Source organism: Olea europaea, unplaced genomic scaffold (genome assembly GCF_002742605.1).
Source record: "Olea europaea var. sylvestris unplaced genomic scaffold, O_europaea_v1 scaffold1424, whole genome shotgun sequence".
NCBI lineage: Eukaryota > Viridiplantae > Streptophyta > Magnoliopsida > Lamiales > Oleaceae > Olea > Olea europaea.
In genome coordinates, this window is record NW_019231772.1 from 108,856 (window position 1) to 123,450 (window position 14,595).

A 14,595-nucleotide genomic window follows, 5' to 3' on the forward strand; every position below is an offset into this window, starting at 1 on the left:
GAAACTTTTCAGTTTTAGACCTTTTTTTTAGCTAGTCTGATGGATCTTACACTTGCTTGGCTCTGTTGTGATTTGCTTCTACGAATGGGTCACCTATAATTCTTGGCCCTACATGTTAGTATGCAGAACCAGATGCATTTTTTTATTTTTTGAATTTCAACCTTACTCGTCAATGAGACTTGAACCCAATTCAATGACCTGGTAATGCTTTGCTACTACTTGATAAGTGTATTTTATACATTATTCGGTATCTTAAATAGCAATATTTGATGGTTCTTTTGACAAATTTATCCTAAATTGTTGTTTCTTATTTTTAATAGGTAAATTCTACGAATGAAAAGGGAATTGAAGGAATGAAGCAAAAAAGAGCGAAATCCAAAGTTGGGGACTAAGTTGTAAAAATTCAATAGTTAATTCAGACCATGAATCGAAGATTGAAGAATTTGGAGATCAAATCCCATATTTTGGAAAGTGAAGGACTTGAATTGAATCAAAGAAAAAATATGTTGCAAGAATAAAAGGGCTCAAGGATTGAATTGCATTACCTTGGAAGACAAAGGACTTGAAGAATAATTTAAGTAATAATGGCTTAAATTGATGGTTGATTGGACATCTACATGCATGCATGAATTAAACTCCTTCTTTAAGTGAAATAAAGTGGCTGCAGACACGTGTTGGAGAGGAATTGGAGTCCTTTTTAGAGTCTTTTATTTAGTCAACAAAGGTGGCTACTAGGTTGGAGATATATTTCTATATATGGACAGTGCTACTCCTACACAGTTGGGTTACAAAGTCAGATAACAAAGTGACGTGGACGGCCAGGATTAAAACGCAAGCGACGGCCGTGATTCAATTCTAAAACATTTGGGTTGAAATGAGGCGCCATACATTATCGTACATCAAAATCCCGGCCAAATTTCTCTCTCCCCCATTTCTCTCTGCAACTTTTGTCCCACTCTTCCCCTCCCAGAATGGAACCGTCCCCGAAGCAGTAACATCCGGCAGTCGGCACACCGGCATTTACCGCACCTCCCTCCGGCGTCATAAAATCGCACCTCCCTCCGGTGTCAATCGAGAGGACTCAGAGAAAAGACCGCTCTGTCACACTCAATCAGTCGTCGAGCCCACTAACTTGACGAAGTTAGATCCGATAAAACTTTAGAGGTTTGATTTATTGATGTTTATTGTTTGTGTTTTGTTCGATTTGTAGAGAAATGCTGTGAAATGCAAAATGGGTTATGTGGTTGATATAAATTCTGGGTTTGGGTTGCTTTCAGATTGTTTATTGTATTAAAGGGCTGCTGGGCTGCTGGTGTGGGGTTCTGTGTCTAATGATAGATATGCACATTTGTATCTTTTAAATTAAATTAATGTACGCAAATATGTATTTCTTTGTCTGGTGAAAGGTCTAATGGTGCGGTTTGAAAATTTTTGGTTACAAAGTAACAGTGGATGAAGTGAAGGCGAAGCTATGTCGTGTTCTGGGGGGCGGGGAATACTTTTATTGCCTTTTTTCTTTGGACATTCTCTTGATTCTTTGCCTTTTCACTTGGATTATTCGACTTTCTTCTGATTACATCTAAAAGCCGACAAGAAAAGAAAAGCCATTTTTCGATCTTCTCTGTATCAACTTTAGTTTTGGATTTTGTGGAGTTTTCACTGCAAGATGAAGCCATTAAATTCTGTATGTGCCGCTTTCTTTTTGTAATGTATTAATGTATATATTTATCTGTATATAACATGTAAATTTTCTGTTATGCTGCTTTGTATAATTGTTTATAGAGAGGTTAATTGGTTTTGTAGAATTTTACTTGTAGCTATTTGTATTGAATTATAGCTTTCTTATTCAGTAAACATAGATGCTAGAATTTGTGAAGAATTGTTTGAGTTCAATGTATGCTGATCCTATTTGGAGGCATATGGTAATTATGCAAGCCTGGTGAATATTTGTTTGCTTTGACACCGTGTATTGGCAAGCAACAACGAGACAGTTTTCTTGGTATTCCATGTAGACGAGATAGTTTGAAGTATTATCCATAATCATTAAAGAAAATTTTATTTTCTGTATGTGTATTCTTGGTTCTGGTGTAGTTAACACCAATTTATGAATTTCCCCAGATTTGGGGTATCATCTTCTCTTGTTTTAGATGGATAAACTGAATGTTACTGCTTTTGACTGATCATCATCACCGACAGTTCTGCAAAATTGAATGATCCTGACCTCATTCTGCACTCGAGAGATCAATTATTCCCTTTTTATTCCTTTGTATTTTGCTTCATCAATACAACAAGATGAAATTGAAGATGGCTCAAAAACAGTGATCCCAGATGTAATTTAATTTCATATCATTATCAGTTTTGATATATGTGACTTAAATAGTTGTAGTTTGGTTGATAGAACTTCGGCCTTTTAGTTATCTAGGCATGATGATTCATTCCAATGGAGCAGTTCATAGGCAGAGGAGTGTTACCCATGATTGTTCAGCACTACCTTCATCAACTTAACTATTGGTTCTTTACAAGTGATACAAAATTTTTAGTTGATGTTGATTAGTTATGCCCTATGTATCAATTTAAGAGATGTAATAAACCATGTGTACTGTATCTGCTCATACAATTTTATTTCAACTAAAGAGAAAAACCATTTATTTTTCCCTGTTTTCATCTGTTAATTGGAATATAAGAACAGTTCTTTTCCTGGTATTACCTCTTATTTTTGGAGCACTGTTCCCCTGTACCTGCTCATACAATTTTTGGAATATAAGAACAGTTCTTTTCCTGGTATTACCTCTTATTTTTGGAGCACTGTTCCCCTGTACCTGCTCATACAATTTTTGGAATATAAGAACAGTTCTTTTCCTGGTATTACCTCTTATTTTTGGAGCACTGTTCCCCTGTACCTGCTCATACAATTTTTGGAATATAAGAACAGTTCTTTTCCTGGTATCACCTCTTATTTTCGGATCATGTTCCCTTTCAGGCTATATTGGATCCTAAAAGTAGATCGTGTCTCTGCAGTCTCTTTGTAACAGCTTCTTTGATTTTTGGTGTTTATTTCATTGGGAGTGCATGGTTGGGAAAAGATTCCTTCAGGGTAAAATTAATGCAAATGTATTTGTAGATTTGCTTTTTGTTTCCAGTTGTAAACGGTAGAAAATCTGCTGAATGTATAGCATGATGTGGGTTCATCCCAAACTTTTACATTTAATATCAAAAATAAACATCATTTACTCTTTGATGCAGATATTACCTGGATTTGGAGTGCGTGGAGCACATAAAAATACAGAATATGATGATTGCAAGGTAAATTTGTGAAAAAATTTACATTTTTTTAGTGGAATCCATATCTGATAAATGCTAAGTACATCTTCATGCATGGATATAGGTATGAGATTCACCAAGAAGGGAAAAATTTGCGCTTTTAAATTTGGTCATATCTTGAATTAGTTTGGGATTGTAAAACTGAACCCAGCTTTCTAACTTTTGAAAGGCCCTAAATCCTTCCCATGCATCCCTTATCCTATAGCGCTTGAAGTATTTTAATGTATGTATTTACTTGTCATACATGATTCTTAAAACTACTTTTGTAGGTAGGATCGAGTGTGGACATAAAAGTCAATGATACCAAGGAGAATACACAGCTCAACAAATGCGAAGTTTGTCCCATCTACTGTCATAGTGGTGCTTATCTTGAATGATGTTTATAACTTTCTTCTGACATAGCTTTGTTTTTCTCTTAGGTGAAGTGCAGGCCTTTTGGTGGTGAGGCTTTACCAAAAGGAATAGTTTCATCAACTTCAAACTTGGAAATGCGGCCTTTGTGGGGCCCTGTTTCAGAAAATGTATGTAACTGAACTGTAACATCTTTTGTGAGTTTGACAATTGAAGGTTTTCTGGAGTTAACATTAAACCGTTCTTATAACACGAAAACTTTATGCAATCTACTATTTGCTCTCAAAAGATATAATTCTTCTTGTGAGTTGTGTGATTCTATTCAACTTCTTGTACTTCTCTTATTACTACACACGTGAATCAGGAGAACTCAAACCACGCAAAGAATTTGTTGGCAATTGCAGTTGGGATTAAGCAAAAAGAGTTGGCAAACCATATTGTTGGGAAGGTAATGTTTATCATTATATTTCGGTTACTACATCGAAACTTTATCTGTAACATAATTTTTCTCTAGATTCACTTCTTATCATTTCTATACATGAACCAAAGTTTGGTGGCTTCATCTGGTTGCAGTTTGTGGGAAATGATTTTGCAGTGATGCTTTTTCACTATGATGGTGTTGTGGATGAATGGAGCGACTTTGAGTGGTATGGGAGAGTCATTCATGTCTCTGCCACAAACCAAACAAAATGGTAAGGTCCTTAAAAATGTTCTTGGGCTGCAGTTAGGTTTTTATTTCTTGATAGTATGTGGTATGAAGTAGTCAATAGGACTGTATTATATTATAGGTATGATTTTGGCATCTTTTCTTTTCGTATTGTGTCCCATACAATCTAGTTCACCTGATGAGTAATGAATGTATACAGCTTATTGACGGTTATAAGACCTTATTCTATGGCATAGGTGGTTCGCCAAACGTTTTCTACATCCTGATATCGTTGCTGAATACGAGTATATTTTTCTGTGGGATGAGGACCTTGGCATCGAAAATTTTCATCCAGGAAGGTATATGTCCTTGCACTCGATATCTGTGTAATCAAGCTGGATTTATAACTGGTTATTGAGGTGCTTAGGTTATAGTATTCTTGTGCAATATCTGTATTCTTGCAAGTGTGTCTAGTTATTACTAGGATCAATTACATAAGTCCAAGCCTCATTGATTCTCAGAAATAAGTTCTCCGTTAGAACAATGATTGAACTTGTCGAGGAGAAAGTTAGTGAGAACTGAGAACAGACTGTGAAAGTATGAATCCTAAGACATGACGTGAATAATGACACACCCATGATGGACAAATGAATTGATTACAATCTGAGGAATAATTTCTCTCAGTATATATTTTACGACAGTGAAATCCTTTATTCCAGTGGATTCTCCAAAATATTATGCTCCTGTTTCTAAACAAAGGTCAAGGCAAGAATATTGTGTGCTGTGACATTTTCTGATGCTACAGATTACGTGATAGGTCCTGTTGACATTTCCATTTAGTCTTCTGTCAATCTCTGGATGGTAATTTGTGGGAAATGCAAGAATGGCAAATTAATGTCACTTAGTAATAGTACTCGTTTACTAATGAAACTTTAATCAGAATTTTGTTGTAATAACATATCTTTACAGGTATCTATCCATTATTAAAGAAGAAGGTCTCGAAATTTCACAGCCTGCTCTTGATCCTGGTAAATCAGAGGTGCATCATCACATTACTGCACGTAGAAGGAGATCAAGGGTGCACAGGTTAGATAATTTTATTGTTACAAGAATGACTTGCATGTGTTGGTTACGTTTGGAGCTTGACACTGCTGAATTTGCTAAATGAGCTAGGCATAGTTAAGGTGCTGAGATGATTCACACTTCCATGTTTTAAGCCTTTTAAGTGTTAGTATTTCAAAAGAATCTGACCACGTGCTATGATTGACCCTGGAGGATATGTTAAAGTCATAACTTATGTTTTGTAAACATTAGTTTGGACTCTTTGTTCGAGTTTATCTTATTAATAATAACAGTTATGTATATATATTCCATGTTTAATATATTTTTTAATGCTTTGAATAGGAGGTATTATAAATTAAAAGGTGGTGGAAGGTGTGATGATAACAGTACCGCTCCTCCTTGCGTAGGGTAAGAATCTGACTATCAGTTCTTTTTCTTCATCTTCTTGTTCCTCATAAAGCCACTGTCTTCTGTTTGAATCTGAAGGGGACTATACTTTACCCAGGTGGGTCAGGCGAGGTTAAAACTTTGAGCCATTTGGTTTTCATTAAAATACAACTTACCCGTTGGGTTTACCTCATGGGTTATTTTCTTAACTCCTCATATGGGGAGGTTATGTTATGCTCTTTAAAACCCGAGGAAAATGGGAATTTGAAATCAGAGTGTTGTTTCTCACTCAGGCTTACAACATTTTAGAAGTGTTCTGATTTTGTAGAAGCTGAAATGGTCCTAGTGTGGGGTATGTTAACGGGTCCTGTAAATACTATTAGAAGGGTACAGTACATTTTTCTTACACAAAAGTTGTGTGGTGTAGTTGGGTTGAAATGATGGCTCCTGTGTTCTCAAGAGCAGCCTGGCGTTGTGCTTGGTATATGGTCCAGGTATATAATCTTTGTTCTATCTATTATTTCTACGGAATAAATGTGATAGATCAAAATATGCTGAATGTGTCTTTTTTCAGGATGTTAAGTATTGAAGTAAGCTTCCGTTAAACTGAAACAGTTGCTGAACTTTTCAAATTTTCACACTGAAGTCCTACTATATTTTTTTTTCAATGTGCAAAATTTAATGGAAAACTGCAAAAATATTAACTTAAAAGCACGCTCAATATTTTCAGAACATTCCATTTGATCCACTTTAATATTGCAAGTTTATGTTCATGCTTTTATGAAATATCCAATTGATGGTCCTTAAGTTTGACTAGCGGTCGACCAATTAATTGTATCAATTTGTTTTATAATCTCCATTATCCATTAAAATCTTGTACTCGATAATGATTCAGCTTATTGTACTTAATAATTGTATTTGGTGATTTCAGTATGGTACTTATGTTACAGCTAGCTTCTATTTTCTTGATATGCTCTTTTGTTATATATCTTGATCTTTTCTGGAAATTAATAAGCATAATTGTATACAGAACGACTTGATCCATGCATGGGGTCTGGATATGCAGCTTGGTTATTGTGCACAGGCAAGTAACCAACTAGAATTCAATTCTGCTTTGTCTGAGCTTCTTCCTTGAATACATTGATTAAATAATATTTTTATCACAGGGCGATCGGATGCTCAAAGTTGGTGTGGTTGATGCGGAGTATATAGTTCATCTGGGTCTTCCAACCCTTGGTGGTCTTTCAGATGAACACAAGGCAAGTAAATGATGCATCCATTTTCTGCCCCCGTCTCTAATTATCAGACCTACAAATAGTACATCTGTTCAATAGGATATAATGGATAGTTGAGCACTGATTGATTCCATAAAATGCCTCTAGTCTTGTAATGTTTTCTTGTTGATCTTGTATTTGAGAGCATAGTTCATTAAGTTTAAAGGTCCGTTTGATTCTCATTTTATTAAAATACATTTTTCTCTCTTCTTTTTAACGACACATTCTTCATTAAAATAATATTACACGTAAATAAAAAACTTTTCCTTATTTTTCATCCACACATTCTCCATCAATTTACTATTTTAAAATTCATTTTTTCATAAAAATGGGGCTCAAACACCTTCTAAAAGTCTACTTATGCCATGCCACCAAATTACTTCACGAGCCAAACTTCAACAGAACGACAACCGAGAAATATTAGAAGCAAAAAATTGATACATACCCATCCGGAGGAAATGGTGGTCACAGACTGCAATCTCGACCTGCCGGAGGAAATGGTGGTCACAGACAATACCCCATTCTCGGTCTTTTCTCTGAGTCCTCTCGATTGACGGCCGGAAGAAGAGAGATTTTATGACGCTGGAGGGAGGTGCGATTCTATGACGCCGGAGGGAGGTGCGGCAAAATGACGTCGGAGGGAGTTGCAGAGAGAAATGGGGGAGAGAGAAATTTGGCCGGGATTTTGATGTACGATAATGTATGGCGCCTCATTTCAACCCAAATGTTTTAGAATTGAATCACGGCCGTCGCTTGCGTTTTAATCCTGGCCGTCCACGTCACTTTGTTATCTGACTTTGTAACCCAACTGTGTAGGAGTAGCACTGTCCTTCTAGAATAGTAAATTTTTAGAGAATGTATAGTTAAAAGTAGGAAAAAACATTTGATTGACGAATAATTTATTGTGAGAATGTATGGTTGAAATGAGTATGAGAAAAAAAATTGAAAAAATAGTTGTCAAACGGGGAGGGTGAATTTTTTTTAAAAAATAGTGGTCCCTTCATGGGTTAGACACATCACAGAAAACAAAAAAAAAAAAAAACAAAAAAGGAGGAGAAAGGGGATTTGAGAGGCAGCCAATTTATTATATTTGACACACTTTTTGAGCCTGCAGATATATTCACACACACGTTGAGAATTTGGGAGAGAACACACGACAGCCAATTTTATATATTTTTTATACAGAGTTGAGGCTGAATTTTCAAGACGCACAGAAATCAAAGCAACAAAATTAATTAGAGGGCTGCTGGGATTTGTCTTCTGCCATTAAATTCACACGCACGGAAAACTAAAGGAGAGAGAGAGGGAACACAACATATTCAATTTTACAATTCCTCAATTAATCTGGTGATGTCTTTCATATATTCTTGTTTTTCTCTCAATAATATGCGTAGTTAAATTTAATTTTAGGGCGAACAATGTAATCTATTTGGGACCTTTATTTTTTTTATTTGAGATTTTTGTTCTTTTACATTTTATGTGTGAATTTTAATTACATTTTTAATACTTTGAATTTTCTGGTCAATTATTCAATAATTTCGTGAACAATAATTACGTAGATATGCATATTCTTGTTTAGATCACATATTAAAATTCGGTAAATTAATATAACGTGTAGAGATATATATATTAATTGCTGCGATCCTATAAAAATTCTTAGAACTGTTATTTCGTTTAATTAAATTTAACTTTCATGGAGATATGAAATTGAATTAATTAAATAGGCTCAACGAGAATTCGACAGGGATAAGTTCAATACAATAGAAGAATTTGATCGAACACTACTTTAGTTTTATAAATCTCGGTATTAGAAATAAAGGTGACCAATAGGTGAATTTGTTCCGCCCTAGCTAATCCCCACTTATTAATTGAATTCTCACTAATTTTCTGTTGCATTCACGAAATTTTTAGTAATTAAATTTAAAAATCACATTTAATCACTTTTTATTTATTTATTTTCATTAAATAGAAATTATGAATAATAAATTGAGTACTAAAGTATAGTTCTTGTGGAAACGATAATTCGGAGTCAAAAGATTCACTTTACTATTTGTTACGATCCGTCCACTTGCGGGATAAAATCGACAACAAGTTTTTGGTGCCGTTGTCGCGGACTATTATTTTTAGTTTTAATTAATTAATTAATTTTATTTTTCTATCTTATTTTTAATTGTTATTTGATTTGCTTATTTTCTTTTATTTATAGAAAACTGTGTTCGTTGTATGCTCTGTGCCTAAGGCGACGATTTTGAACCGTTTGATTCGGAAATAGAACATACCTTCAGACGAAGACGTAAGGAACACAAACAAAAACAGCAATATCAAATGGCTAATAATCTAAACAATCCTAACCCTATACAGCCAATTGGACAAATGGCCGCGAGAGCTCAACAGCAAGAGCAAAGGGAAGTAAATGAAGGGGACTTGCCAATTTCTATGTTTTTTACTCCTATAGCAGCACCCGCGCGGTCCAGCATAGTATATCCAGATTTTGGGGTAAACAACTTCCAGATACGGGTTGATTGGATTAATTTGATAAGCAACACTCTGCAATTCTACGGGTTACCTCATGAGAATCCAAACACACATCTCAAGGTTTCCCTGGAATTGCCAGAATTGTCATGCTCCTAGGGTTAATGAGGATGTCATCAAGCTGTGATTATTCCCATATACACTGAGAGATGCAGTATTGGAATGACTGGATGTCGAACCGGATGGAAGTATTACCACATGGGAGGAACTGACTAGGAAATTCTGCAATAAGCTCTTTCCACTAGCTAAGGTAGCAAAAATCAGATTAAAAATTCAAACTTTTCAACAAAGAGGTGGGGAAAGCTATCACGAGGCATGGAACAGATTTAAGGAGTTGATGAGGAAGTGTCCAAATCATGGGATCACTATTGGAAATCAAGTGCAGTATTTCTACACAGGACTTTCACCACTGTCCAAATCTCAAGTGGATTCCTCTGCAGGTGGATCGATCATAGGAAAATTAGTGTAACAATGTATGGATCTATTTGAGTTTATTGCTACTACTCATTCCATGTTTTCATCGGAAAGAGTGATGCCTCCAAAAGCAGCGGGAATATATGAATTAGACAGCACATCATCTACCAACACCCAAATAGCAGCATTACAAAACAAATAGAGTTATTGGTGTAGTCACAAACAAACGGAGCACATAAGTGGTAACTGGCCCATCTTGCGAAAACTGCGGGGCAAATCACCTAACAAAAAATTGCACATCTATGGGCTTTTCGGAGGAACAAGTTAACTTCATTCAAAATGGTTCTCGAAATTTTAACCCTTTTCACAAACATATAACCCAGGATGGAGACAACCCCCAAACTTCAGATGGTCGGATAATCAGCAAGAGAACAATTCAAACAATGCACAACATGAGAAAAAATCAAGTTTGGGGGAGATGTTCAACCAGTACATGCAGAAGACAGACAAGATGTTCCAGCAAATTGACACTAACTTTCAGAATCAGCAAGCATCCATTAAGAAACTAGAAACTCAAATTGGTCAGATTGCTAAACAGCTTGCAGAACGCCCAAAAGAGACATTGTCAGGAAACACAATGATCAATCCAAAAGAGAAAGTACAAGCTATTATGACTAGAAGTGGACTGCAACTTCCAGAGATACATGTGAAGAGACCAGACAGAAAAGATAAAGAAGTAATGGGTGAAGAGGCTGAGACAGAAGCAGAGTCTGAACAACCAACTAACGAGGAGGATAAAAGGAAAAAAACACCCACAGTGAGAGCACCCAGCCCCGTGAAAGCTTATGTGCCACCAATTTCCTTTCTTCAGAGGCTACAGAGAAAAAAGTTGGAGAAGTAGTTTGCCAAGTTTGTAGAGATTTTCAAGAAATTGCACATCAATATTCCATTTGCAGATGCAATAGCCCAAATGTCTAGCTATGCTAAATTCTTGAAGGAGATCCTGTCTAACAAAAGAAAGCTGTAAGAACATGAGACAGTCTACCTGAACAAGGAGTGCCTTGCAATTCTATTGAAAAAGCTACCTCCTAAACTAAAAGACCCAGGGAGTTTCAGGATACCTTGTACAATTAGTTCTAATTATTTTGAACATTCTTTATACGATTTAGGTGCCAGTGTTAATTTAATGCCTCCCTCTGTTTACAGGTCTCTTGGATTGGAAGAAGTAAAACCTACAACAATCTCATTGCAACTGGCTGACAGATCAATCAAACGATCGAAGGGGATTATTGAAGATGTGCTAGTGAAAGTTTATAAATTCATTTTTCCAATTGACTTCATCGTATTGGACATGGAGGAGAATTCAAACATCCCTCTAATCTTGGAAAGACCCTTCTTGATTACCGAAAGAACGCTAATTGATGTTTACGATAGAAAGATGATTCTTTGGGTGGACAATGAGCAAGTCATATTCAACATGTTCAAGGCAATGAAATATCCACTGACTTCAGACACCTGTTGTCAAGTAGATGTTCTTGAAAAGTTGATGGCAAATACATTTGATACAGAGCATCAAACAGTTCTTTGTGAAGTAGAAATTGCACAATCGGGAGCAACAAGTGCAGAAAAAACCGAATGTGTTGTCAACTTGGCTAAGCAATCAATAGGAAGAAGACATTGGCAGTATAAATCTCTTGGTGACAACCCTTCACTCTCAGTACCTTCAGTAGAAAAGGTACCCACTCTTAAACTAAAGCCCTTGCCTTCACATCTCCGTTATGCATATTTGGGAGAATCTACAACACTTACAGTAATCATTGCAAATGACATGACAATTGAAGAGGAGAATAAATTGTTGGAGGTACTCAAGCAGCACAAAACGGCAATTTGATGGACAATAGCTGACATCAAAGGAATAAATCCAACTCTTTATATGCACAAGATTTTAATGGAGGACGGGTCAAAACCATCAGTGGAAGGACAACGCAGATTAAATCCAACCTTAAAAGAAGTAGTGCGAAAAGAAGTACTGAAATTATTGGATGCAGGTATTATCTATCCAATCTCTGATAGTTTATGGGTGAGTCCACTGTATGTTGTGCCAAAAAAGGGTGGGATCACAATGGAGAAGAATGAGAACAACGAGCTGATACCAATACGCTTAGTGATAGGGTGGAGAGTATGTATAGATTACAGAAAGCTAAACAATGCAACCAAAAAGGATCATTTTCCATTATCATTCATTGATCAGATGTTGGAGAGGTTGGCCGGTCATTCTTATTACTGCTTTCTGGACAAATATTCTGGGTATAATCAGATAGTGATTGCTCCAGAAGACTAGGAGAAAACAACCTTCTCATGTCCCTATGAAACTTTTACGTTTGGAAGGATGCCTTTTGGTTTATGCAATACACCCGCAACCTTTCAACGGTACATGATGGCCATATTCTTTGGCATGGTGGAAAAATATATCGAGGTATTCATGGATGATTTTTCTGTGTTTGGAGATTCATTTGATGACTGCTAGGATTGGTTGGCTCTTGTATTGCAAAGATGTGAAGAGAAGAACCTAGTGCTAAATTGGGAAAAATGTCATTTCATGGTAAAAGAGGAGATAGTGCTGGGCCATAGGATTTCCTCAAAAGGCATTGAAGTTGACAAAGCCAAAATACAAGTGATTGAAAAATTGCAGCCTCATAATTCAGTTAAGGGGATCATGAGCTTCTTAGGACATGCAGGGTTTTACAGAAGGTTCATTCTAGATTTCTCAAAAATTACAAAACCTCTGTGTAATCTATTGGAGAAAGATGTGCCATTTCACTTTTTTGATGAGTGTTTAAATGCCTTTAACACTTTGAAAGAAAAGTTAACTTCTGCATCTGTAATAGTAGCACCTGATTGGGATCTATCTTTCAAACTTATGTGTAATGCTAGTGATTTTGCAGTGGGAGCGGTGCCTGGCCAACATAAAGGTAAAGTGTTACATATAATCTACTATGCCAGCAAAACCTTGACAGACGCTCAGATCAACTATGTAACAACGGAAAAAGAGATGCTAGCAGTGGTCTTTGCTTAAGACAAATTTCATTCCTTTCTGATTGGTTCAAAGGTGATGGTCTACACTGACCATGCAGCATTGAAATATCTGTATGAGAAGAAGGATGCTAAACCTAGGCCTATTCGATAGGTTCTGTTATTGCAAGAGTTTGACATTGAAATTCGTTACAAAAAGGGTACAGAAAATCAAGTAGCGGATCATTTATCAAGGCTAGAGCAACTGCGTGATTCAAATGATGTGGATATTAATAAGGTCTTCCCAGATGAACAATTATTACAAATAGAAAAGGCTCCGTGGTATGCAAACATTGTTAATTACTTAGTTAGTGGCTATATGGATCCTGATCTCACCTATCAGCAGAAGAACAAGTTGCTTCATGAAGTGAAATTCTATTATTGGAATGATCCAAATTTCTACAGAAAAAGGGCAGGCCGGATCATTAGGAGATGTGTGCCAGAAGATGAGATGAAACCTATCCTTTCACGGGTTCATGCTTCGGCTTATGGAGGACACTTTGGCCCTACTAAAACAACAGCAAATGTGCTTCAATGTGGTTTCTTTTGGCTTACATTATTCAAGGACTGCCACAGTTTCTGCAGATCATGTGATAAATGTCAAAGAACATGTAACATATTAGCGCGTCACGAGATGCCACTTAAGAACATTTTGGAGGTAGAAATATTTGATGTCTGGGGGGTTGATTTCATGGGTCCCTTTCCATCTTCTTATAACAATCGGTACATCCTAGTGGCAATGAATTATGTCTCTAAATGGGTAGAAGCTAAAGCATTGCCTACAAATGACGCAAGGGTGTTGGTGAACTTCATAAAGAAACATATCTTTAACCGTTATGGATCACCTAGGGCCATAATAAGTGATGGTGGAACTCACTTCCGCAATCGATTATTCCAGGCAGTGCTGCATAAGTACAGGGTACAATATCGAATTGCCACTCCTTACCATCCTCAGACAAGTGGACAGGTGGAAACCTCGAACAGACAATTAAAAATAATTTTGGAGCTCACTGTGAATGCATATCGCAATGATTGGTCAAAGAAATTAGACGATGCTTTATGGGCATATCGCACTGCTTACAAGACACCTATTGGGATGTCACCATATCAACTATTCTTTGGAAAAGCATGTCACCTAGCAATGGAGTTTGAACATAGAGCATACTGGGCATTGAAGCAATTAAACATGGACCTTGAAAAGGCTGGAGAAACAAGAATACTGGAACTACATGAATTGAAAGAATTCAAAAGAGAAGCATATGAGAATGTAGCCATCTACAAGGAAAGGACGAAGCAGTGGCATGACCAGAACATCAAGCAAAGAATTTTTAGAGTGGGAGATCAAGTGCTTTTATACAATTCCAGACTTAAACTATTTCCAGGAAAGTTGAAATCTAGATGGTCTGGCCCTTTTACGGTCTCTCAGATGTTTCCCTACGGTACAGTTGAATTACATCATCCAACAAAAGAAAACTTCAAAGTAAATGGCCAACGTATCAAGCACTACGTGGAAGATTTCTCCACCGCTAAAGAGAG

General features: G+C 36.5%; 1 protein-coding gene across 4 annotated transcripts; it reads left to right on the top strand.

The window, feature by feature from the left end:
- The first annotated feature begins 1,521 nt into the window (after positions 1–1,521).
- LOC111375862 lies at positions 1,522–7,230 on the top strand. 4 transcript variants are annotated; one of them, XM_022998773.1, is made up of 13 exons: positions 1,522–1,684; positions 2,981–3,094; positions 3,238–3,303; positions 3,591–3,656; positions 3,741–3,842; positions 4,037–4,120; positions 4,246–4,364; positions 4,576–4,677; positions 5,288–5,404; positions 5,723–5,788; positions 6,195–6,261; positions 6,798–6,851; positions 6,934–7,230. In XM_022998773.1, the coding sequence occupies exons 1-13, from the start codon at positions 1,667–1,669 to the stop codon at positions 7,036–7,038; spliced, it is 1,080 nt and encodes a 359-aa protein (XP_022854541.1). In that variant the 5' UTR covers positions 1,522–1,666; the 3' UTR covers positions 7,039–7,230. The 4 variants fall into 4 exon arrangements, with proteins under 4 accessions (XP_022854541.1, XP_022854542.1, XP_022854543.1 ...); XM_022998774.1 differs by having other exon boundaries at positions 3,244–3,303; positions 6,934–7,229; XM_022998775.1 differs by lacking the exon at positions 2,981–3,094.
- The last annotated feature ends 7,365 nt before the right edge of the window (positions 7,231–14,595 follow it).